This window comes from Anas acuta, chromosome 6, assembly GCF_963932015.1.
Source record: "Anas acuta chromosome 6, bAnaAcu1.1, whole genome shotgun sequence".
Classification (NCBI taxonomy): domain Eukaryota; kingdom Metazoa; phylum Chordata; class Aves; order Anseriformes; family Anatidae; genus Anas; species Anas acuta.
The window spans coordinates 13,357,571-13,380,881 of NC_088984.1; the positions used below are offsets into that span (position 1 = coordinate 13,357,571).

At 37.0% G+C, this 23,311-nt stretch overlaps 1 protein-coding gene across 6 annotated transcripts in view; it reads left to right on the forward strand.

Annotated features, from left to right (window-relative positions):
- PTPN4 (protein tyrosine phosphatase non-receptor type 4) overlaps nucleotides 1–23,311 on the forward strand; it is a 108,221-nt gene that overhangs the window by 26,369 nt on the left and 58,541 nt on the right. For 5 of the 6 annotated variants that reach the window (XR_011098094.1, XM_068687442.1, XM_068687440.1 and 2 more), the window contains 2 exons: nucleotides 14,041–14,195; nucleotides 20,685–20,792. Coding sequence is in view for 5 of the 6 variants with exons in the window: in XM_068687442.1 (XP_068543543.1) it covers nucleotides 14,058–14,195; nucleotides 20,685–20,792 (246 nt within the window). In the remaining variant the exon portion in view is untranslated. Of the gene's footprint in view, nucleotides 1–2,563; nucleotides 2,632–14,040; nucleotides 14,196–20,684; nucleotides 20,793–23,311 lie in introns of those variants that run through there. The other variant, XM_068687443.1, reaches the window with a different exon arrangement.

A 23,311-nucleotide genomic window follows, 5' to 3' on the forward strand; every position in this document is an offset into this window, starting at 1 on the left:
TAGTAGTTGATTGACTTCCTTGTTTGTTTATTTTGTTAATCATTTTATGTACTGTAGTTTTTGGTTGACACAGTTGGTCACCTCCATGTCATGCTATGGAAACTTCATACGGGAGGAGGACTTCTGCCAGTGACTATCAACGTGCTCAGAGAATTTCTTAGAACACCCCACACATTAGAGAAGGCATTAATTACTGAGAAAGTGCAACTTAATGTGTTTTTTTTTTTTCTGTGTAATTGCTGTGTAAGTTAATAGTGCTGGATCTAATTGAATCACACCTGATCTGGTCGTGAACTTTTCTCTAAGGACTGCTTGTGATTTTGGGATGGCCAACACCAGGACAAGTTCTGGATGCACCGTTCCCCTACCATCAACAGTCTCTTGCACATGGTGTTATTCAGAGACACGAACTCTAATTTGTGCTCTGCATTTTGAGAGTTTGTTTTTTCACAGTAGCTTCTGTTCCCTTTTAGAAAAAGGAAATGAATCTGTCCCAAAATGTTGACTGCTTGGCCCTTGAGCAGAAAGAAAATACTTGCTGGTAGCCTCAAAGGAAAGGTATTTAAGGAAGTGATGACTTCACTTGCTGGCAGCTTCCCTTCTACTACTTCTGTAGAAAACTGCGAAGACTTTCATTCTCACCTTTGCAAAAGGGACAAGATGCCGAGAAACTTGGGTTCATTCTGCCCATCTTTTCTTCATTAGGGACACTTGCATTTATTGTTTCTGTCAAAAGACTCAAATTATTTTGGCTCCACAGTGTTGGAGAAATTTCAGTTTGTCAGAGATTCACATCTCCCCATACCAGTGCATGCTGGAAGTATGGTCATTTAGTAAATTTAGTCATCAACACCTAAAACATTTACTGTAGTCCTACTAACACTGGCATCCTACTCTGAAAAGAGAGCGTTACGTTTGTCCACGGTGCTGAGGAGGATTTTTTTTTATTTAAAAATGTTTGTCAATTCTTGTACCAATGCAAGTACATATGCAACTAAGAAGTTAACTGTTCTCCTCTCTAAAATAATCTGAACTGCCAGTCAGAAAGCCTGCTGTCCTTTACTGATTTGGCAAGGACCACAGGTGTGCCTGAGGGTGTAGTTACCTCCTGGGTATAAACACAGCAACATCGTTTTCTTCCTTCGTTTGTGTGGTGCAGTTATCTCCTTGCCTTTGATTGGGGCTTTAGCTAAATGTCAGCTCTCTACGTACTGCTTTGTACTGAATTTCCATATATTAAAGGTTTGGGATCATATTTGTTCTGTGGAGAAGCTCATCAGATGGCTTCGGAGGTGGAATTTCTCCACTTGTGCATGAGCAGTGAGTCCAGTGGCAGGGAGGTTTTACACAGGCTGTGTTACAGTTCAGCAGGGTGAAACGTGAGTTCCTTATAAGTATTTGGAAATAGTTAGTGTTATGAATAAGTATTGATTTATTTATTCCCTTGCAGATCTGTGTTACCCTTTTAATTTTGACTATGAATTCCCTTTCTGGTATTAGTAGCACAGCCACCTTGCTGTAAGCACGCTCACTGAGGCTGGCGCTGGGGCTCTGCTCTCAGTTTTTCATAGCCTGCCACGCGCTTCACGTGCTTGGCACTTCTGCTATGGGCTTGGAACAGGTAGGCATTTGGGGAGCCTGCCTAAGGGCAGGGCTGTGCTTTGTAAAGGAGATCTGGCCACAGCAGAGCTGCAGCAGCCCTCCAAGTGCCTGCTCTCCAGCAGCCCAGGCACTGCACAGCATCTGTTGGCTGTGGTGTGCTGGAAGGGGCCGTCCAAATGGTTTTATTGCTGAGTGTTTTGTGAGGCTTCTGTATGTTGGAAGGCGAACTACTGGGGACTGAAGGCTACTAAACCAGGCTGCTGCTTCAGTCCTTTGGCTTCAAAGAGGAATGCAATGCTATATCCTTATTCTTTAAAGCAGTGGAAAAAAATAAGGAAAGGCTGCGATGTCACATACTCAGTTGAACATTAAAATAGCATATATTCATTCTTTAACAGCAAACTTTTGGACGTGAGTAGGGTGAACTTCACTGCGGCACATAAAGCTAAATTAATCACTTGATTAAGACTTCTTCTGAGGTAAACTTTTATGGTTAGGTTATTTTATTATCTGTGTTTCATTTAATGGAAATGTAGTGACTAGGTATCTAACCACCTCTGTCAACGTGGCTTTCTTAGAGTTAGACTTTGTTTAAAAAATAAAAACAACAACAAAAATTTGGTCTGTTCTTTCCTACCACGAGTTTGAACAAGTTTGCTGTCTTGATGTGTGGGCTTACCTCCTGGGCTGTGGCCACGATCCGGCTGGCATTGCTGGTGCTGGTCAGGGAAATGACAGAAAACCTCGCCCCTGCCTCAGGGCTGAGCAGCACGGTGAAGGGACTCGGTGAAGGGACTCGGGTTGGGGTTTGAACCACCGTATGGTTTTAGAGGCAGAGGATAGGTTTTAGCAGGGCAGTTGCAGACTGATGGCTGTTTTATGAAGAAGGTTAAGAGGTAATTTAATTACAGTCAAGGTATCGTCAGAGGTGATGAGCTCTTCCCTTGCTGGTTTGTTGCAGGAGGTGTCTGCTACCTTTTATCAGGAAATCGATTTGGCCAGATGAAACTTCCCAGGCGCAGTGTAGAAGTAAGTAAATGAAATTGAAGACCCTGTGTTATACAGGCGATTAAACTGCGTTCAGGGTGGTGTTCTCGATTAAAAGCAGTAAATACATGAGAGAAACCATAAATAGTGGTGTGATAAATAGTAGTGGGGCATAAGGCTTATAATAGCCTTTTATAATTTTGTAGAACTTTCTCCTTTTAATAGCCTATTGCTTTTTAGCTTCATCACATGCTCACTCTGCATGTGTGTTCACTTGCCCTTCTCGACTGTTTTATTCCAGTTGGAGCTGTGATCAGTTTCTTTTATTGCTTAATTTTAAGGTTAACTGGCTTGTAACTTTGTTCTGTTCCTGCTTCTTTTCAGCGGGCATGAAACTTCATATTGAACAGAGCCAATGTGACAAGCATTAAAGTCTGTTGTGTTGCTGAATGTGCTTCTGAGGAGCAGCTGTTTTCCTACTGGAAATTCTGTAAATCATAGAATAGCTGAATTATTTCATCTCAAACCAACAGTATCTTGCTCATTGGTTTTGTGCTGATTTTAGAACTTTTCCATTCCAAGCAGAATGTTCAGATAATTTTTCTCAATCAGATGTTTTATGAAATGCAATGGTAATAAATATTTCTAGATAGAAAACATATGCCCCTCATCTGGGAACTAATTCACTGTTATATTTAGTTGGAGGTCAGATCCTTTTTATTAATGTCCGAGATTTAATTGTCTGGGCTGAGATGAATAGTATGTAAGTACAGATTTTATCACTGAATTTTATTTTCACTTGGGTAACATGGCGTGACTTCATTTGGTGGGTTTGTATTAAAAATTCTTTCTAGGTTTTGTGGCTGTTTGTTGTATGCATGCAACTTTGGCCTTTACTTTTAGGATGTGGGATTCTCGTGTGTTTTTTTTTTTTTTTTTTTTTTTGTTTTGTTTTGTTGTTTTCAGTGTCTTCAGAGTTAGCCTTGACAGTGTGCTGTTGCTTTCCACTCCATTAGTAATTACTGTAGTTTCTGTTAATTTTGTGGAAACTTCAAACTAATACTATGCAATTCTATAAAGAACGAAGCTATAAGGTACAAAACAGTGATATTCAGAAACAAACAAAACCAACTTGATTTTTTTCCAAAAGTCTACTCTTTGATAAAGCCATACAGCCTAGCAAGAATTATTTAAGTTTTATATAAATGTGGGTCTCTGCCATCCTCTTGTGTTATCTTTTCTTCTAGTACCTTTTTTCTAGTACTTTTTTTTTTTTTTTTTTTCCTAACAGCAGCTTTTCATGCTTCTGTAAATTTGGCTGTTTGGGGTGGGTTTCCATCTTTTGAAGCTAATGTAAAAGCATTTTTAGCTAACTGTTAGAAATGCTTGTGAGTGTAGTTTTTCTTAATGCTCATTAAATCACAATTAATTTTGTACATAAATAATTTATGAAACTTCAACTGTAGGAGGAAGAGTATATGGAGCCCACAGTCTGAGTCTAGCTTTTAGTAATGTCAGAATCCCTGACAGCACGCTGTGGCTGAGGTCTGTATGCCACAGCTTTGGGACATTGTTGGTTTGTAATTCATAACTGCAATTGTTGGTTATACTTCATAAGAAATACAGATGCAATTGTGCTGTCTTTTTTTGGATGAGATCTATAAAATTATCCTTTTACAGAGTAGGCTTGTAAACCTTACAAATCTGGGGAACGTAGACCTCTTTGAGATACTTTGCTTATGAAACAAAGCCACCCCAAATTGTGATTTTTTTTTTCCCCATTTCATTTCAGGTGAATGATTTTCAGATTTAGCTGCTTGGTCACTTGAACTTGAGTGATATTTTCTTTGCCAGATTCACTCAAGTCATTGTGAACTTCTAGTCCTTTTGAGCTGGCTTGAAAATGGAAATTGTTTCCTATAAAGAAAATCTTTGAGAGGAGGCAGAGGTGAGTCAGAAAAATACTTATCTAAGACTGGGTTGAAGTTGAAGTAGCAAAAATGTGAAAGGGGCGGGAGGGAGTAAAAGGAAAACTTCAGATTTGGGATGCTATGAATAGTATGATTCTTTTGCTGCTGGGCAGGTCTGTCAGCAAACCTGCTCTCCCCCTGGGCAGGGAGGTTTTTAGCTCTGGTTCAGAGCTCGGGCTCTGCCAAGAGCAGCCAAAGGGGGAACTGCTGCAGTCTTGCACCCCGGGGCCACAGCTGGGGAGCGGCTGAGTGTCCGGTGCTCCGGGCAGGAGCGCGAGACGGAGCTGAGAGCCAGGGGCACGGATGGAGTGAGGTCACTTCTCTGGGCAGCGCTGCTCGAAGACTTTCCTTGGCGTGTTGCTTGTTGGAGGAAGAAGTGAAGTTGACAAGAGTTTTCCAGGCAGGTAGCCAGACAGCCATTATTTTAATGTTCCCAGCGGAAAATCGGTGTTTTTTGGCAAAACTGAAATTTTCCATGTGAAAATTTCTATTTTGTGGAAGCGGCATTTCTGATTAAAAACTAATTTTGATGGAGAGTGTCCAATTAGTTATATTCAGCCTTAGAATTAGCATCTGCTATGTTTAAGTCTATTGAAGATAATTTGGCTTAGGTTTAGTTACTCTGAACAGAATATACACAGACAACTTTCCTCCCTCTGTCTAATACTTCAGTTCCAGTGCCAGCCAAAATTCAACTTGAAGTTGGCTATGAGTAGAATAAAAGCTTTTTCTCAATTTTGCCAGTTTGTTTTCAATTCAGACTGCCTTAGGCTTCAAAGACTTCACAAGACACATGCCATGGCTAGAACGAGAGCTGCTCCGGACTTGCAGATCCTACTGCATGCAGCAGTATTGATCCGTGGATGGTTAATAACCAGCCCACAGTTTATTCCCATTCGTTTGTTTTCTGTTAATGTTGCCTTCAAATAATTGTGAGTGAGGCTTGTAGGTTATATGGAATGTGTGACTTGTGTTGCTTTATGGTCACATGTATAACACATACAAATTATAACATGCAACTGTACCGTATTCGGTGTTTTTCCTCTGTTTTATTTACTTAGATGTATTCTGCTGTTGAAAATGAGCAGTTTTTATTTTAATTTATTTCTCTTGGCTTCTTAATGTTAAAAATGCAGCTTCTTGTTTTAGTCTATCTGAACTTCCACTGATTTCAGCCCTCTCTCTTTTGGTTAGTAAAGAGTTTAGGCTTCCTGATTTTAGAGTTGCATGGGAACCAAAACTTCTTTTTAATGACAAAAACTATTTAAAACTATTTAACCTAGTTTAGGGAACACATTTTAAAAATTACTGCAAGTTTATTTTGAGAAGTTTCTATCGGAAGGTATTTTGGTAATGTTTCGTTATAATCTCCATGTATTAAATCTTATTATAGGATTGAGTCATGAAACCAAAATAAGAGGTCCAGCTCCAGGAATGGGAAGAGTTGCATTAGTAATCCTCTGTGTTAGGATCATGGATTTCCATTTTTAAGGCTATTTTCAAATAAGGACAGGTTCTGATCTAATCTACTTTAAATCATTGGAGAAGGAAGTCACTTTTGAAAGTTTTTCTGTTCATTCCTGATTAAATTATGCAAATGATAAAAGCCTTCAAGTATCATGAGCTGACAGACGCGTAGTAGGAAACAAGTTCCAATCAATGATCAATGCATTTGTGTATTTATTTTGTAATATTTTTACAACGGAGGGGTAGTTAAATACAATACTCCTCTTCCTAGTTCTCTGTGCATGCAGCTTTATCCTCTTCTGCCCTTACACAAGGTTTGGTCTGCTATGGGGTTTCGTGTTTTGTTTTTTTACATAGGTAGTTTCATTTCTTTTTCCCTACTAGATTTGCCATTTTCCATCCTAAATTGCTTTTTCCAGCAGAAGTGTGGGCTGCTGCTCACTCCACGTGTGCTTCTTTGTTGGTTTAAGTGGCCGTGGAGCTGTGCAGTGACTGCAGCCAAGCGCTGCCCCCTCCGTGTGGCTCCAGCTGGCTCCCAGGCTGGGCATAGCTGTAGCTGGTGCTTGCCGTGAGCTTACAGCAGGAACATGGTATGGAAAGGTGGGGTGGGCAGGGCCTCTCCCTGCTCTGAAATTGGCTTTTGTCAGCTGTGAAATATGGTCATTTTAGTATTCTGGCCTCCCTGATGTCTCTAATGTCCACAGGGGGCCCATCCAATAACATCTGGTAATGATCTGTTACTTATTCTGACCTTTTGTATTCCCTCCCCTGACTTTCTGCAAATTCACAGCAGCTGTTTTCATATTACAGGCTTTAAACTACACCAATATGCTTAAAGGTGGTTCTAGCTTCAGCAGCATGCTCTCTTTCCTCTCACCATGTTATGTCTTTCCAAAACTGTTCTGTAAAGCTGTTGCACTGTGATCCAAGTGACTCCCGGAGATAATTATAGGTGCTGGTTGTTTACAGAAAGTTGTGAATGCAAAATGCCTTAATACAGGGATAAGTGGTCTTTTCTGGTTTGTTAGGGTACCTATGGGTATATTGTGTTTAGCAGGTTGTCAGTTGTAATATAGTGTGGACAAAATAAATTTAAAAGTCAAAATGGGTTTAAAATGAACCACGTTGAGCTATTCAGTGTAAGTAATAGTATTCTATTTACTTACAAATAGTATTCTATTTGTACATCGATTTGTATTTTTTTTCTACACTGACTTATAATGTCTCCTCAGGCCAAGACTGATCTTGAGCCCTGGATAGCAAGGGTGGAAGAGTCGCTTTCTTCATGTGAATAAATGGCATAGAATGTGAGGACATAATGTTTTAGTTCCAAAGTAATTGACAGGGTTGATGGCACAGTTTCTAAGAAGTACTGTTTTATTAGTATTACTTATACACTGTGCCAATAAGTATTGTAAGCTCAGCTTAATGAAGTTTATCTTCCTGTCTTTGTGTTTCCTGAAATGTTACTTGTAGGAGTGAAGATAAAGCAGCTTCCAGACTTCTCCTACTGTCGTATTTCAGACCCAAAGCAGAGAAAGTGAGCAATTGAACTTGAGAGGGCTTTTTCATTGGGCATACAGCAGTTCCAGCATAATGAGTATTGACATTTAATTAGTCAGAAGCATCATTTATAATAGGCTTTTCTGTTAGCTGCGCTCTTGTTCTTCGGGGAAAGGAGGAGGAAGGGAGGGAATGGTCAGATTGGAGAAATGGTTTATTTTTCAGATGAAATAGTAGATGGCTGCAGTACTACTGAACTGATTTGTGTTCTGGTAAGTGTCCTCCAGCTTTATCTAACAGGTTGAATGTATAGGGTGACCAAATACTAGTTTATATAAAATTGACATATATGTATAAATACCTAAATAAGTATATATATTGGAAGGAATACAGTTTGTGTAGTAATGGAGCAAGATGCTGTGCATTTAATCTTTTGTCAGTATTAGTAATTACATGATTACAACTGTGAAAATGCTGCTTGATATCTCACAGCAGTTGCTCAAGATTTGAAACCTCTGTCCAAAGGAGACTAAATCATTATCCAAGGAGGTGTTCACTTAAGAAAGTTGTCCTCAAATAATTTTTAAACTGAGTACCTATTAAATTAGGTGTCCAGTCTGTACCAAAATCCACAGCCAACCCCCTGAAAGCCACATGCTCATAAAAAGGTGAACTAACAGTTTTAGAAATTTACCTGAATAAATGGGTGGTAAAATACAAATTGTCTGTTAGCTCACATATATGTGAGCTCTCTTGGAAGCTGATGGTGGAGGAGAGCAGCTAAATTCAATTTTCTCTCAGGTGTTAAACTTTGGGTCCAAAGCTGTCAGAAACTGTTAGATGAATTTTAAGGATTAATGCTTTCTGTGTTAGATCTGTCTGTGTGTGTGTGAGGCTTAAGGATGTGGAAGAGCAAAATATAAGAGGATCTATCTTGTTGAGATGCAGGTGGGGCTATGGACATTTTGGGGCCATGTAGGTCAGTTGTTCTTTATTGCTCTCAGTGGAAGACTTGCAGCTCTTTGGGAATGCTGTAACACTGAATGAAGCATGCTTGGGCTTCATTTACCTAGTCACTGCAACTGTCACAGTTCATTGGAAAATGACCTCTCTTTTCCAGTGGATGTTTTAGGATTTTTTTATCCGTGGCCATATGATATACTCATGAAAAGCTACCATTATCCTTAAGCAGAATGTGTTTGATTGATATATCTGTTTTACAGATAATTAATAAACTTACAAAATAAACAGAAAAATTGTATAGAGCCTAGAGTCATTATTGATGCTGGTGACAGACCAGAAGTCTAGCTTGGACCTTGTGACACCAAAGTGAAATAACCCAAAGATTAAGTATCAGCTTTCAAAATCTGGAATACTTTCCATTGTTTGGTCAGCAGAATGCAGGAATAAATGAATAAAATATTAAAAAGTTAGGAAGAGTTCAGGGCTGTAGTATATGGCTTGGTTCATTTGAATTGAAAATTTATTTCTGCTCTGATTTTGCTTACAAGGAATGCCCTGTAGCTGTGTGCTATATCAGAATTGTTGATAGCTTTCAAAGTAAATTTTTGAAAGATAAATTTGAACTTTTACTCCTAGGGCTAATGTGGATTTCCCTCAAAATAATGGGCTATCAACTAATGTTTTGTATTTTCTAACCATTTTTGTCTAAAACATTTAATATAGTTCACTAACCATATTCTTGGTAAACATATACGAAAGTGAGTACAAAAGAGTTACAGCCTGGTGTTTGAAATGCCATGTGTTGTGATATGGTTTAGAAACCTTCAAGATTTTCTTTGTGCTTTTAATATTTTTTTTTCTGTTAATTGGATTATCTGGGTGATGCTAGTAGCCACAGGGTCTGCAGTCTATTTAATACAATCAAACTACATCATATTATGAAGGTATGGGCCTATTCTTCCAACTATTGTAGCCAATTCATGTAATGTGTTGGACCCAAATCAACAGGTGGGCTATAGAGTGGAAATAGGTGTCTTCTGGGTTGCTAAAACACCAGCTTCTAAACGAACTGGAAACCATTCAAAAAGCTGTGTTCTTAATCTGTCAATGTAATAGGTTCTTTAGATTAGCCATGAAAATTTCTCATGTCCTTGCAAGCTCACATGCCTACTGTACCTTACTAGGGTAGCTCTTTGTGTACAGTACATGATGTTAAGTCTCATTAAAAGAACTTTTTACTTTGAGTCAGCAAATAGTTGCACTTTTGGGTAAACTGAATTTCAGTTAATTATCTTCTTAACCAACTGTTTAATTGTTAAGCTGCTTAGAATTGGTTAGTTTATTGTAAGCCCAAGCAAATAGTAATTTTACATTATTATATATTTTATATAAAAGAATAGAGGATGCTGAAAATTCACTTTTGAAGCTTCTGTATGTTCTTTAATGCCCTAACCAAGCAAGTATCACAGGAATGTTCTGCCCTTTGATAGGGAACACTCCCTAGAATTGCTTCATCGCTTGAAACCTGAGCTCAGGCAGGAAATGTGCAACTTACTCCCTCCATAGACCTGAGAGGTAAGAGGAGTTTCATTGCACAAGTTCTGTCCTTCTCCAGTTGCTGTAGCAGCACATGCTTTGGATTATTAATTCAAGTGTCTAAATGCTATGTGCTTAGCAGAAGGCTGAGAAACTATAACCAGAAACCTTTTTCATATGCAAAGATTAACCCAATTGAAATCCAATTTAATGAATCCACTTGCATATATATAAAAAAAGATTTTACTTAGTGTGAGAGGCCATGATTGTGTCCATGACGCGCACGTGCATACACAGTAGTACCTTGCTCAGGTTAGGCTGCTGTGTGAACCAGACATTCTGAGACTTTTCCGGGTTGACTCTGACCTTTTGCTTGAACTCTTCTCTTAGGTCTGTGGATTTCACTTTGCAGCTTCTTTACCTGTTGCATGCTAACTTCAGCTGTAATGTGTCTTTGCTTCAGAAGGCTACAACCAGTGCAGTTGAGCTTTTAACTGGTTTTCTCATTTTATATATCATTTTTTGCTGGGAAATCAGATAGTTATGATGTATAGCCTCATAAGTGATTGAGTAATTGCCAGTCATCTTACTGTTTTTCTAGTGTGTTTTCAAAATGTGTAGCAAGAATGATGCTCAGGAAAAATACTAGTGTTTCTGGTGTATATTTCTGGAAGAAAAGAGAAGTAAAGATGATATGGAAAAGGTTAGGAGCAAGCTATATTGTAAAACAAGTGTCACAGTAAGACTGGTAGGTGCAAGGTCTGCCCGTGCTTAGCAGCTGCATCATTTTTGTATGTACATATGCTGGCAGAGGTTTAAACAAGGTTTGTGTTCACATGATAGGCCACAAAGCAGTTGCGTGGTAGCCCTGACAGAAATTAGAAGGAAGAATATTTCCAAGTGCATGTGATAGTGAAGGCATTTTAAAGTAATTCCTGCACATTTGCATAGTTTCTTTGCTGACATGTGGAGATAGAGTACATTTGAATGTCATTTGCAGAAAATAGTCTGTATTTTGTCACCTTCCTCTCTATTACTTTCATGGCTGTTATATTTCCCTTTTGTCAAAGTATTTCAGGATTTCTGTTCTTATACTTAGCCTTAAAACTGTGTCCTGTAGCTGTAGAAGTCTCTGAGTTTGATGGCAGAAATCTGTAATGCAAGATGGGTGGCTCTTCAGGCTGCTATGTGTTGTGTGTTGGACTTGCTTCACTGCCTGACTTTGAAAGCTCAATACCAAGATGAAAATGTTTGCAAATAATTAGTGTCCGCTATGGTGTGAGCATGAGCTCCACACCAGGAAGATGATAAACTCCAGGTTGTTGAGGAGCAATACGTGTGTCCTGTACTTTTCTTCCTTCCTTAGAGAGAGTGAGGAGGCCCTGCCATCTAGGTCTTCAAGCCAGGTGAGCTTTCCTGATCCGGTTTCTGTTTCCCTAGAGAACTCATTTGAGTTCTTCGACCATTTCATTTCTGTACATTGGAGGAAGGCTTGAGTCACTGTCTGCAACTGGTCGATGGTTTTGGTTGGTTGGAGTGAAAATCATCATTGTTACAGCAACATCTGTGCTGGGTGGGTGGGTTGTGTCCATCGAAGGATACAATGTTTGCTTGGTCTTAAAGGGTTTTGAGGGCAGATTTTCTGCTTGTTCGTTGTGGTGAATTGCTGCTTTCTGTCTGGTTTAAGGCAGTAATGAGGAAGGAAGGAACTGTTGGTGTTGATCAGCAAAGAGAACAAAAAGAGGGAGAGAACAGCAGGCTTTATAGGAACAGCTCTTTGTTCCTGTAAATCATGGTGGTTTCTGGTGCTAAACTGTGGGTTGTTGAGTTCAGAGTCTCCTAACACACTATTAAATTGTTTCTTGTGGACTGGAATACATATTTGTAAGCTGAACAGTCTTATTTTGTGCACTGGTGTTGGTATCCTTAGGAAAGGAGTCTGCTAACCTTCACTGTGTCTTGTTTGATCTATGATTTGTTGAAATCCTGGTAAAAGTAAGTGTGTCAAAGTGTTATGTCTGTGGTGTAGATAAACCGTTTAAAAAAAAATAATAATTCAGCTCACAAGTGAATAACCACTGTAAAGTCTCAGCTGGAGTTACTGGTTTTGTAGCTGCACTGTTAAAGATTTCTTAGATGCTGATTTTTACATTGTTGCAGCTACTAAGGTGATGGACTTTTAGATGGTGTCAACAGGGCATAACATATTATTCATGAAATATTATGTTGTTGGTTCAGATCACTGATACAGAGGCTCAGTTACCTGGTCGCATCTGTTCAGGGTTTCTTCTGCCTTTTAGATTTGAGAAGTTAGAAGTTAGAAGTTAGAGTGGAAGCAGCTTCTTCATGAGTTGTCAGACATGTATGTTCTTGCTGGGCTTTTTGCTTTGGAGTTTGAATGCTTGCAACACCATTTTTCATGATTTTATCATTGCAAGTCATGAGTTCAGCTTGTAGCTGGTGTGTTTACCTGGTGTCTCTATCCATCCTTGGTTTGTTGAATTGGTTTATCAACACTAAGAGAAGTTTACCGTAATTAAGCATGAGAATGACATTGTTGCAGTTGTGAAGTCATAGTAACTGGAATTAAGTCAAAATGGATACTTTTTGCAAGGACGGATTTCATCAAAAAAAAAAAAAATATTTTTGTCTGAGATATGTGGCCTTTTTGAAAGAGCTGTAGACCTACTCTAGAAAAGCAAAATATCCCAGTAAGTTTCAGGGCAGTCACTCAGGATTGTTGACTGCAGGCAGTGGGAAGAAGGCTGAACTGCAAAATCCCAGACCTTCCCAATTCACTGGCTTGAATCTTGGTCTTCCACTTTCCCACAAGAGCCTAAGTAACTAAGCTGTTAACTTTAGGAAGGGATTTATCATTTATTTGTGACACCTTTTCATTTGTGTATACTGGGCCACAGATTCTGTTGTGACCCAGGCAAGTTCTCTACTCTATTTGCAGCTGGGATAATTGTTGTCCTCTCCTAAATTCTCCTTTATTCATTGGTAAACACCTACATGTGTCACCAAAATTAGGAAGCAAACCCGTGAACATTTTTGAAGTTATTTTAGTAATCAGTTTTGAGAATATTTTACTAACTTTTAAGGTATTATAATTTATTGTTTCTTTATATTTTCTACTTCAGTTATGAAACTTTGCTTACACTCTTATCAAAGGATGTAGAAATAGTTGTCTGTGTGTGTAATTAAGTAAATTGCAGGCAGTGATTCTGCAAAGTTTTAAGAATATAACTGCTACCGTTGGAGAAGACTAACAGCATACTGAAAGCACGCACATAAGCTCTTTGCTGGACAACGGTAGCAGGGCAGCAATTAGAATCTCGGTTTTGAAAAGTGACAGTAACATCTCAACTCGCGCATTTCGTTTATCAGCACTTAGTCCAAGATACAGACTTGCGTTGATCCCAATTCTTTACTTGGAAAATAAGAACTGTTTGTCTCTTCAAACTAAATACATAAATAAAATCAAACGGACCTAGATGGAAGGTTCAGTATTTCGACAAACCTTTACCTATTCATACTGTAATACAAAGCAATGCTAGTATTTTTATCACTGCATTCTCTTGTCTAATACTTATACACTGAACGCACATGCCTTGCAGAATAATGCTTCAAAGTCTTTGTGTGTTTGCTGTTTTCGTGTTTGTCTACATTTTTGGTGTAAGGTTTTTTTTTGCTGTTTTGCACTGAAATTAATTACGTAATTACCTCTGATATTGGGAGTCTCTTTTTAAAATAGAAAAACAATAAAAAAGAGACAACTTAGGGAGGGAGTGGACAACAGACAATCAGTAAAGGACTGACTTTCTTGGGATAAGGTTGTATTGTAATTTGTAAGGCAGTATTGGATTCCATGAATTTAGTGCCTTTTTTTTTCTATGTAACGGAAATGTTAACAATGAATTCATTGTGTGTTGACTTTCTTCAGAGTACTGTTCTTGCCTTTGATTTTTTTGATTTTTTTTTAATTGTGTTTTTTTTTTTTTGCCTAAAGACTCTGTGTGGACAGTAATGACCGCACGTTTCCGATTGCCTGCTGGCAGAACCTACAATGTACGAGCATCTGAGCTGGCACGAGACAGGCAGCATACGGAGGTGGTCTGCAACATTCTTCTCCTGGATAACACTGTACAAGCTTTCAGAGTTAATGTAAGTAATTTGATTATTGCAATGTCACTGAGCTGGCTTTCCTTTGCTCCACTTGTGTTGCTAGAGTTTGACTTCCAAAGCAGTGTTAAGCGTGGAATAGAAGTGGAAGCTATGTTCAGATGGGCATGCTTGTACTTGTACATACTGAGTCACTGTAGACTTAGTCATTCTGGTATCCTCTGTGATACTAACATCTTAATTTCAAAATTCAATATACAAAGAATAGTTTATTTCTAGTAATTTTCTTCACAGACCGAGAGCTGTGTAGTGAAAATGGAGGGTAACTTTGCCAATCAGTTGAATGAGAAGCAAGCTTTCCTTTTAGCCAGTTCTGTTTTTTCATTTTGGGCATGAGTATAAAAGTAACTCTTGTTTTGACTATGTAACTAAATATGTTCAATCATGTGGATGGTTATTATTGGGTTACAGTTACCATGTTAAAGTATCCCTTTGCTTTTTGCTTTTCTGGCATTGTGTTCTCTCTTGTTCTGTGATTTCCCTTATTTAAACACACTACCTCCTAATGGCAGGAAGGAAGATAGGGAAATTCATGTTGAGGGATATTACTAGGAAAAGTTACTTCTATAAATGAGCCTGGAATTTCACAGGAAAACATTAGAGCATTTAAAATGATCATTTTCTGAGAAGAATCAGAACTCAACAGGAAAGAAGCAGTGGGGTCTCCTGGGGGTAAAAGCAGAACCCAGCTTTTACTTTATAGCTGTAGAACTGATAACTTGTGTGGAGAAAAATGGTAAACAACACTGTGGTAAAAGTTACAGGTGGCATGATTCAGTGAATGAAGTGACGGAGTAGCATGATATCAGATAAGGCTGTGGGACTTCATCAACAAGGTGAGGGAGAAACTGAAGCAGTTTTCAAATCTATGTGAGCAAGTTTAATTTGGACCATCTGAAAAAGTTCCAATGCTCAATAATTCTATTGAATTTTGATGTCCACTCTTCAGGTAGGATGATAAATTTGCATGTTTTGGGGAAGATTTGTGAGAGTGATTGCGTTCCTTTGTAATCAGGTTATTTGAGCTTGTGCAGCCTCCAGGTCTCTGAGTAACAGAATCTGTTACCTAGCAGAAATGTCCAAGGATCCAGTGCCTAGTGGATTAAGATTTAGAATGTAGACTTGGTGGTTATTTTGCATAGTAGTGTAGAGGATCCTTCCAACTATAATAGTAAATTGTTCAATTGGAATAAAAGGTTTTGGGATGTTCTCTTAAGATATTTTTATAGTTGATTTGGGAGCTATTTCAGAACAGTTACTTCATTTCATTTCATTTTCAGAAGAGCTATTTCATTATTCTGAACTCCTGAAAAGTTAAAGGTGGGAATCTTACATGATGGGGTAGGCAGAGGTATGACCGATGAAGGTTTTAATGTATCATCCTCAAGCCTCATCTCCTTTCTGGGGTAACCTCTCCTATATCCTTTTTTCCTACAATATTTCATTGCTCTTCTGTATCTCTCATCTTCTTATTCTTGCTAACGGTTTCCTGGTCTATACTGCCTGCTGAAAAATAGCATGCTCAGAATGTGGTTGAAGACAAAGCAATAAAGGTGCATGAGAAATTGTAAATATGTTCTCTGCTTTTGGGTGCTTAAGTTTGCAAGACAGGTGTTTGAATGGAAGTTTGTTGGTGTTTTTTTTTTTGTTTTTTTTTTTTTTTTAATAAAAGTTAGTTAAAATAAGGAATAGTTATTGTACAACAGTTATGGGCAGCGATGATTCATTTTAATGCAGATATACAAGAACTTTGTCTCTTAAGAGAATGCTATTGCCTTTGTAGAGGAGAACAAGCAGTCACGAATCCCCAAATATCTATTCTGGCTCTGCTGAGAAGTGTGTAATAGATTCTTCCTACCACCCTAGTGTACTAAATATTTTAGTTGCCCAGATCACTATTTATTGCTTATACAGAACAGCCTGAAAGTTTTGTCTATTAAAACTGAGATTAGGGAATAAAAAGTTCCTTGGTGCTCACCCTTTTGACCCAATGTTTTAGCCTTAATCTGTTGGTTTTTTTTCCCCTGTTTTTCAAATATGAGGAGTTACGACAATTCTTAAGTAACCTATTATAGGAAATGTATGCAAACCAACATGGTATACAGGTTTTCAGGGTTTATAGCTGTGTTTTACTTTATTGTGGTTGACACAATACTTGGCAATAAATATTAATGGAATTATTTTCAGACTAGGAAGAACAAAGATAACATCAAGTAAATTAGCAAGGTTTCTTTCTCCTGGGGATTACCATAGGTATTCTGTATGCTAATGGTTGTAAAGCTTAATCATCTGAAGTGAGCAGTGTTGTATTAATAAAAATGTATTCAAATGATATTTCTCCTCCAACAGCAAAATACTGATCACAGGCAATGTCTCCTGATAATTTATACGACATGTTTTATGTTCACATTTCAACCAACCTCTTCCATTGATCTGCAAAATTTCTTTTTGCTCAACATTACGTTGTATAGAGCGTAACAAATCAAATAAAATAATCCCTGCGGCCTGTAGCTAGCCATAGGTTATTTTGGTTGCAGGCAAAATAATCAGTTGGAACTAACCTGTACATATATTTGAGGAGCAGAAATTTTCTTTGTAAAATGCTCTGCTTACCAAGTGCAGAAGTTCTGCTTCCACATTGGAAAGCATGTGGTGTAAAAGGCAGAGCTGGAAGAAGTGAGAATGACTTGAGTTAATGATTTGCATAAACCTGCTTCAAGATCAAATTATTTTGACTTATATAATTGTTTAAATACCTTGTTGTCTCTTTTCTGTGCAAGCTGACTTTGCAGTATTTCCTAAAAGCCAGTACAAAGAGATCACCTTAGAAAACTAAGGCAACATAGATGGAATGAATTGTTCTGTGAGCAAGGCTAGTGGGTTAGCTGTCACCAATAAATGCTTTGCTTCATCTCAGAGTCCTTCTCATGCAAGTAAAAACTCCAATAGCCTATTGAAGAGGTGACGTACTCAAATAAGTTAATATTTGCAGTTGTTTTCTTTTGAAAGAAAGAAAAAGGAAAAAGTAAATCTCCCATTGGGAAACATTTTTTTTAAAGTGCTTTAAAAGTTCATTTAAGCTATAGAATAAAAGGAGGCAGCAGTGCAGTTCTGCCTCTTTGTGGAATGGGCTTGCTTGTTGGAACAGAATTACACCAGTGAGCTGAGAGGAAGGGTTTCAGTGCTGTCCTTAGCAAAGTAAGAGCACGAGCACTCTCAATCTGTGTGCAGCAGGATTTGTCAGACCCCCTCATGGTTCTGCTGCAGTCCTGGGAAGGCCAAGTACCTGCCATTCAAGCCTCTGCCACGAGAAGTCCAAATCTGTCATGGCAGCGATAATATCTCCTGGCGTTTGTTGTAAATGCATCCTGGTGTGTTGGCCAGCTACAAAACCAGAATGTCAGTTACATAAATTGGGAAGGTGGTGATTATAATTGGTAAGGAGGCATTAAAGCTAGGTAAGTGTAGATGTTTTGATAATTTTTCAAAGAAGGGTGTTTGTAACCAGGTAACAATCCTTTTGTGATCAAAATTGCCATGTCGGTATCGTGTACTGGATGTTAGCCACTGGGTGGTAGATTGCAGTTTATACACTGATGTCTAGTGTTGATTTTTTCTGAAATGCCAAAATATAAGACATTTGACTTTAATGATTATTAATATGATTATTAATAATGTGTATGCATAAAATTCTAATATTCTTAGCAAAAATGTTGCTATGTTTTGTATCCATCTATGAAGTAATGAAGTTCTTTCTAGCTGACTTCACCACTCAGTTGAGAAATAGCTAATTGCAGTGGGTAGTTTTATATTAGATGGTTTTTATTGTCCACTTATTTTTCCATTATTCTCTCTTTTAAGAAGAAATAATAATGTTTACCTTTAGGAATAAACCACATTTCTTTTTATGCTAGACCACATGCATCGGTTTTGATTTTTTTTATTAAAAAAAGACAAAAATAGATACTTGTCATGCCTTTTTTTTATTTTTTTTTAAATTTATAGCAGCTATTCAGTGACTGTGGTAGTATTACAAGTATTTTGGACCTTACACAACAAACAGGATTGTGACCTTCACCTGCTCTGGCAGGCTGCAACATCATTATATAAATATCGAAGATGGGTTAAACTGAGGTCTGGTTTTACTAGATGCTTATCTTTATTTTGCACTGAGAGTAAAACATTGTGATCAAAACAAATGCTTCATGTTGAAACTCGTCTCCTCTTACCGAACTTGCTGCTCTGTTTCAGGAGAAATACCTTTCATTCATTCTGCCTTCTAGCAGGACCTCCAGTAATGGTCCAGCTTCCTTGCTGTCATGAAATGACATTTCATACTTGTAAATTAAAATTGATCAGCACGTTCTAAGCTTTCAGTACTTTTTGTACATTCATTTATTTATATATTTAAGAAACTATAAATTCTTGGTTTTAAATGTTAAATAAAAAAAAAGTACAGAACTGATAACCTGCATGCTAGCTGTACTAAATGTAAGTCTGAACTGGGGTTCCAAACCTCTCCCTTGTTTTGATCATTACTCTCATAACTTAGTTTGAGTTCTGATTTAAATCTACATAGGGAAAAATGCCAAGAAGCAATTAGTGTTGCTATGTAATTTTAAAATTAGTTTAATTTGTTGAAAAAATTATACTGATTACTGGTTTATTTCAAAATATATCAGAAACTCCTAATTTAGTAAAATGGAAGTAACTATTTTTGGAATTGTACATTAAAAATGCCTTATACACTTATGCTGTCATGTACTTATTATGTTAACATCTGTGGGTTTTAGCTTGTTCTTGTTTATTGGAGATGAATTTTCTTTACTAGTGAACCTTTTAATAACGTTGAAACCTATTCACTGTTAGATTTTCTTAAACATTAAGAAATCTTTTTTCCCTGATTGTGTTTTAAAATAAGATCATTTCTTATTGTAAATATAGCAACTCACAGGTAACTTTTACTTAGCCAGATAAATGAATATATGTGCCTTATACATGAATATATATGAAATACATATCTTATGTAACTTCAATTTAAATAGGCAGAGCTACAGTTACGATTATCCTGCTGGCAAAATTTCAGACATAATTGCTCGATAACTATTCTCTGTTTTTTATAATTATTCTGAAATAAATTATCAAATTTCTTGGAACTTTTAGCCCCCAAATAAAAGGTTTAGACTGATTTTACTCAGCTTCAGCGTAACTTCAGCTGAACAACAACAAAAAATAATTGCTAGTATGCTGTTTGATGTAAACAAATTGTCAGAATATGATTTGTAGAGTTTCTCTTGTTTATAGATATTAAGTAAAACCTTCTGACCTTTTAGCTATATATTTCAGATACAGCTGCTGTGAAAGTAACCTATTTTATAATATCTTATGAAGAGCAAGGTCATTTGTGAGCAGGAGTCTTCTATTTCTGTTATTCTTTCAAAATATCGCCTACAGTAAACAAGGCAAGATGTATCTGAAATCCACTGCAGCATCAATAATACTTGGCACCTAGAACATCATTAGAAGCTTGCTTGGTGCCAAAGAAGTAGAAAATCTGTGTGGAAAATGTATTAATCATATCTTTCAGCATGTTTCTCGTTTGACAGCTTTGCTTGCAGAATTTTTCGTCATCTTTTGTGCTTCAAGAAGCTACTGATACCTCATAACTTATTTGGGAAAATCCTTCAGATTTCACCAAGTGTATTTATGGAGTCTAGTCAGAATGTCACACTTAGCCTTTAAATTATGTGTTGGCAATGTTTTCAGGTTAGGCAAAAAATTGCTAGGTACCCACAACCACACAGATTCTTTTTATATCGTGTTGTGGGTAAGAGTTGTCTCTGCAGTAAAAATCAAGTTTGTCCACTTGTCTATAGAAAGAAATGCTACTGTTCAGATTATTTGAATTAGTTAAAGTATCTTTAAGAGAACATACTTAAATGACACTGCTTCTCAGCTGTGTATTTGTCTGCTTCAGCTGTCTGTGCCATTTAACTGTGGAAGCATTTTCAATATGCTGTTTCATTTAGATTCAGGAGAAGATTTTCAGATCAAGAAGTAAGAATAAACTGTGCGGGCCTGAAAAACTTTCTATATTCAGTGACCCAAATGACACTAGAAAGTCCTTTGTCAAATCCTACCCCTCTTTTCTCCTTTCTTTTTGCTTTCCAGTAATCCTTTTAAATATCAAATTTGGTTAATGAACAGCTTTCAGAAATAATCATGTAGCTAGCTGAGAAGTGAGAAGTTCTTACTGTCAGAACATGACAGAGGAAAAATAATTCCTTACATATGTTTCAGAAGAGAGATAGAGCTTGTTTAAAAATAGTGCTGCTGGGATGGTCTTTGTGACGTTTATGATTTAGACTGCTAGATCACATCTGAAAGTATGTGCTTCACCTGCATGAACTTTTTGTGTCCAATTATATATTTGTTCATTAAACAGTGTATACGTATATTTATTCTCTGCAGAAACATGATCAGGGACAAGTTCTATTGGATATAGTCTTCAAGCATCTCGATTTGACAGAGAGAGATTACTTTGGTTTACAGTTGGCTGATGAATCCACTGATAACCCTGTAAGTTGGATCTGTTTTATAAATCATAGTTTTAATTCATTCAATATATATATAAGGATCATGTTTTATTGTTTAGAGGATACTTAATTGTTAAAATTTTAATTTGTTTATTTTGATAGATTGCAGTGCATTGAAAAGTACTACATATTTTTTCTTTCCCGGATTTAAAAAAAAAAAAAAAAAAAAGAAAAAGAAAAAGGTGTTTCTTAGCTTTTTGAAATAGTTTTGATTTGCTCACCTGGACAACTGTATTCTAATACGTGGAACAAAATTAAAATCTTGAGAGTGGAGAAAGGATTATATATATATATATATTATTTCTCACCTGCTTGAACCATGAATTGAAGTTCTTCTTTTACAACATTGCAATAATGATAGCAAAATATTTAACATTAATATTTATTTAAACATTATAACATTTTAATAGTTTCACTTTTTTTCTACTGCTGAATTTACCTGTACAAGAACACAAATGATACAATGAAGTGTGCTGTCTTCTCACATGGGAGATGCTCTTCAATCTTGTTGGTTGGGCTTGTTTTCAGAATGTTCTCAAAAGAGTGATTTCATGAATAAAGAACACATGAATATTTTATTTGCTCCTTAAGCCATTTTTTTTAATGCACCAATTTGAATACGTGGTTATTTGATGTACTTGAGAATGGTATTTTCATTGATTAATTTGGTAGATGAGAAGCATAGAATTAGAATAGTATTTCTACTAGAAGGTGGAGCAGAATTAAGAAACAGAATTAGGGAGAAACACTGGTGGGGGGGGAGAACAGTGACAGAAGTAGGGAAATAGTAATATATGTGTGGTAGAAACACTGGAGGCTGGCATAATGAACAAATCAGATCAAGTGAATTAATTAAATGGCAGTTGTGAAAACTATCCAAGTTAATTATATGGTAATAATCAGCATTCAAGCAGCATGTTAAAGTAGATGAAGGTTGAAACGGGAAGAAAGATGGGTGATGTTTGGTTCGTGAGAAATGGAGAGCTTAATCAGTGTTTAAGCAAAAGTAGTGCATTTGGTGGTGCTCTTCGAGTATTGCATCTTTTTGCAGGGTTAGATGAAGTCACCTGAGTCTAACTCAACCGTGAATTTTTGTCATTGCTACAGTGGGAGATGTTTTTGTTTTTTAAACTGATCTATTTTAATCTCTGCCATGAGAAAAACAAATTTAACCTATGCATCCATGGGAAATGCTGCTTGTAGACCTTTTGAGCATCACTCCATGAAGAGTTACTAGCTGTTTTTAAACAAGTAGAAGTACAAAATGTACTACTTAGATTTATTTGTGAGAAAGGAATATTTGGAATTAAGTCTGTTTTTAAGTGGTTAAACCTTCCAGAGATTTGCATTCAGCCCCCTGCACTCATCCAAACCACAGGGTCTTCTGTTTTAAACATCAGTCTTCTGCTGTTAGAATCCTTTCTTTGTACTATGTAAACATACCTGTTATTCTGAATTCAAGAGGCATTTCTGTAGCTTATGATGTATTGCTTGTGTAGATTTAGTAAGGTATTAAATAGGATTCGAAGAGTTTACTTTGATCAAAGTGATTGCATGATTGAAATGGAAATGTAGCTCTTGAAGTACAGCTCTGCTTCAGCTAGCATTATTTCAGTTAAATTTGAATTGGCTATTACATTTCCATGCCCTATAACCAGTATTATGCATGGCTGCAAAACTTAAATAAATAAGTACAACTGATCCCAGATATCAGTAGCATTGTATTCCCTCCCCCAAATGGGGGATTCTAATGAATGTTCTCTCTTGAAGTGGAAATAGGGGACTCCAGAAGTGATGGAGTTTAGATGAGCATCACTGTGATCTGGGACACTGTAAAGAGTCAGTATCACCTTGTAGTTACAAGTGAAATGAGACTTGTGCTCATGAAATCATACGTTAAAGGGACATTGTCTGTTCTGTTTTATCTAGTTATTGATAATCATCATGATCATCATCAGCTGGGATAACAAGTAACATTTGGGTGTGTTTTCATTATCCTGTAAGGTGATTTCTTTTCTAGCCAAGGCACTTGCAGGGCTTTAAATCACATTTTGTGTTGTTCACGATGTAACAGCAGCTGTCGGCTCATCACCATAACAGATAAAGAAAGGGACTCTTCTGAAACTAAGTTTTGGTAATAGTTGATGCGCTTTAATTGAAAGGAAATTCCATAGCATTGAAACTTTATAAATCAGCAACGTAACACACTGTAGATATTTAATGGAGTTTTCTTTTGTAACTTCATATATGGTTCTATTACGACATTGGCAGGATGGCCATAATTAAATTTTATCAATCTAAACTTTGTTCCAAGGCTAAAAAGCCAAAGTCACACTGTAGAAAAACCTAAATTATTTTTCAGCTTTGATTAAAATGCCTTTAATTTAACACCATTGAATATTTTATTCAACATTAAGAAACTTAGTGTTTCTTCTTCACACTTACCTGGCATTACAAGGCTTAGAACTCTAAACATTTTTTTTAGTTTGTCTGTCTGGAAGT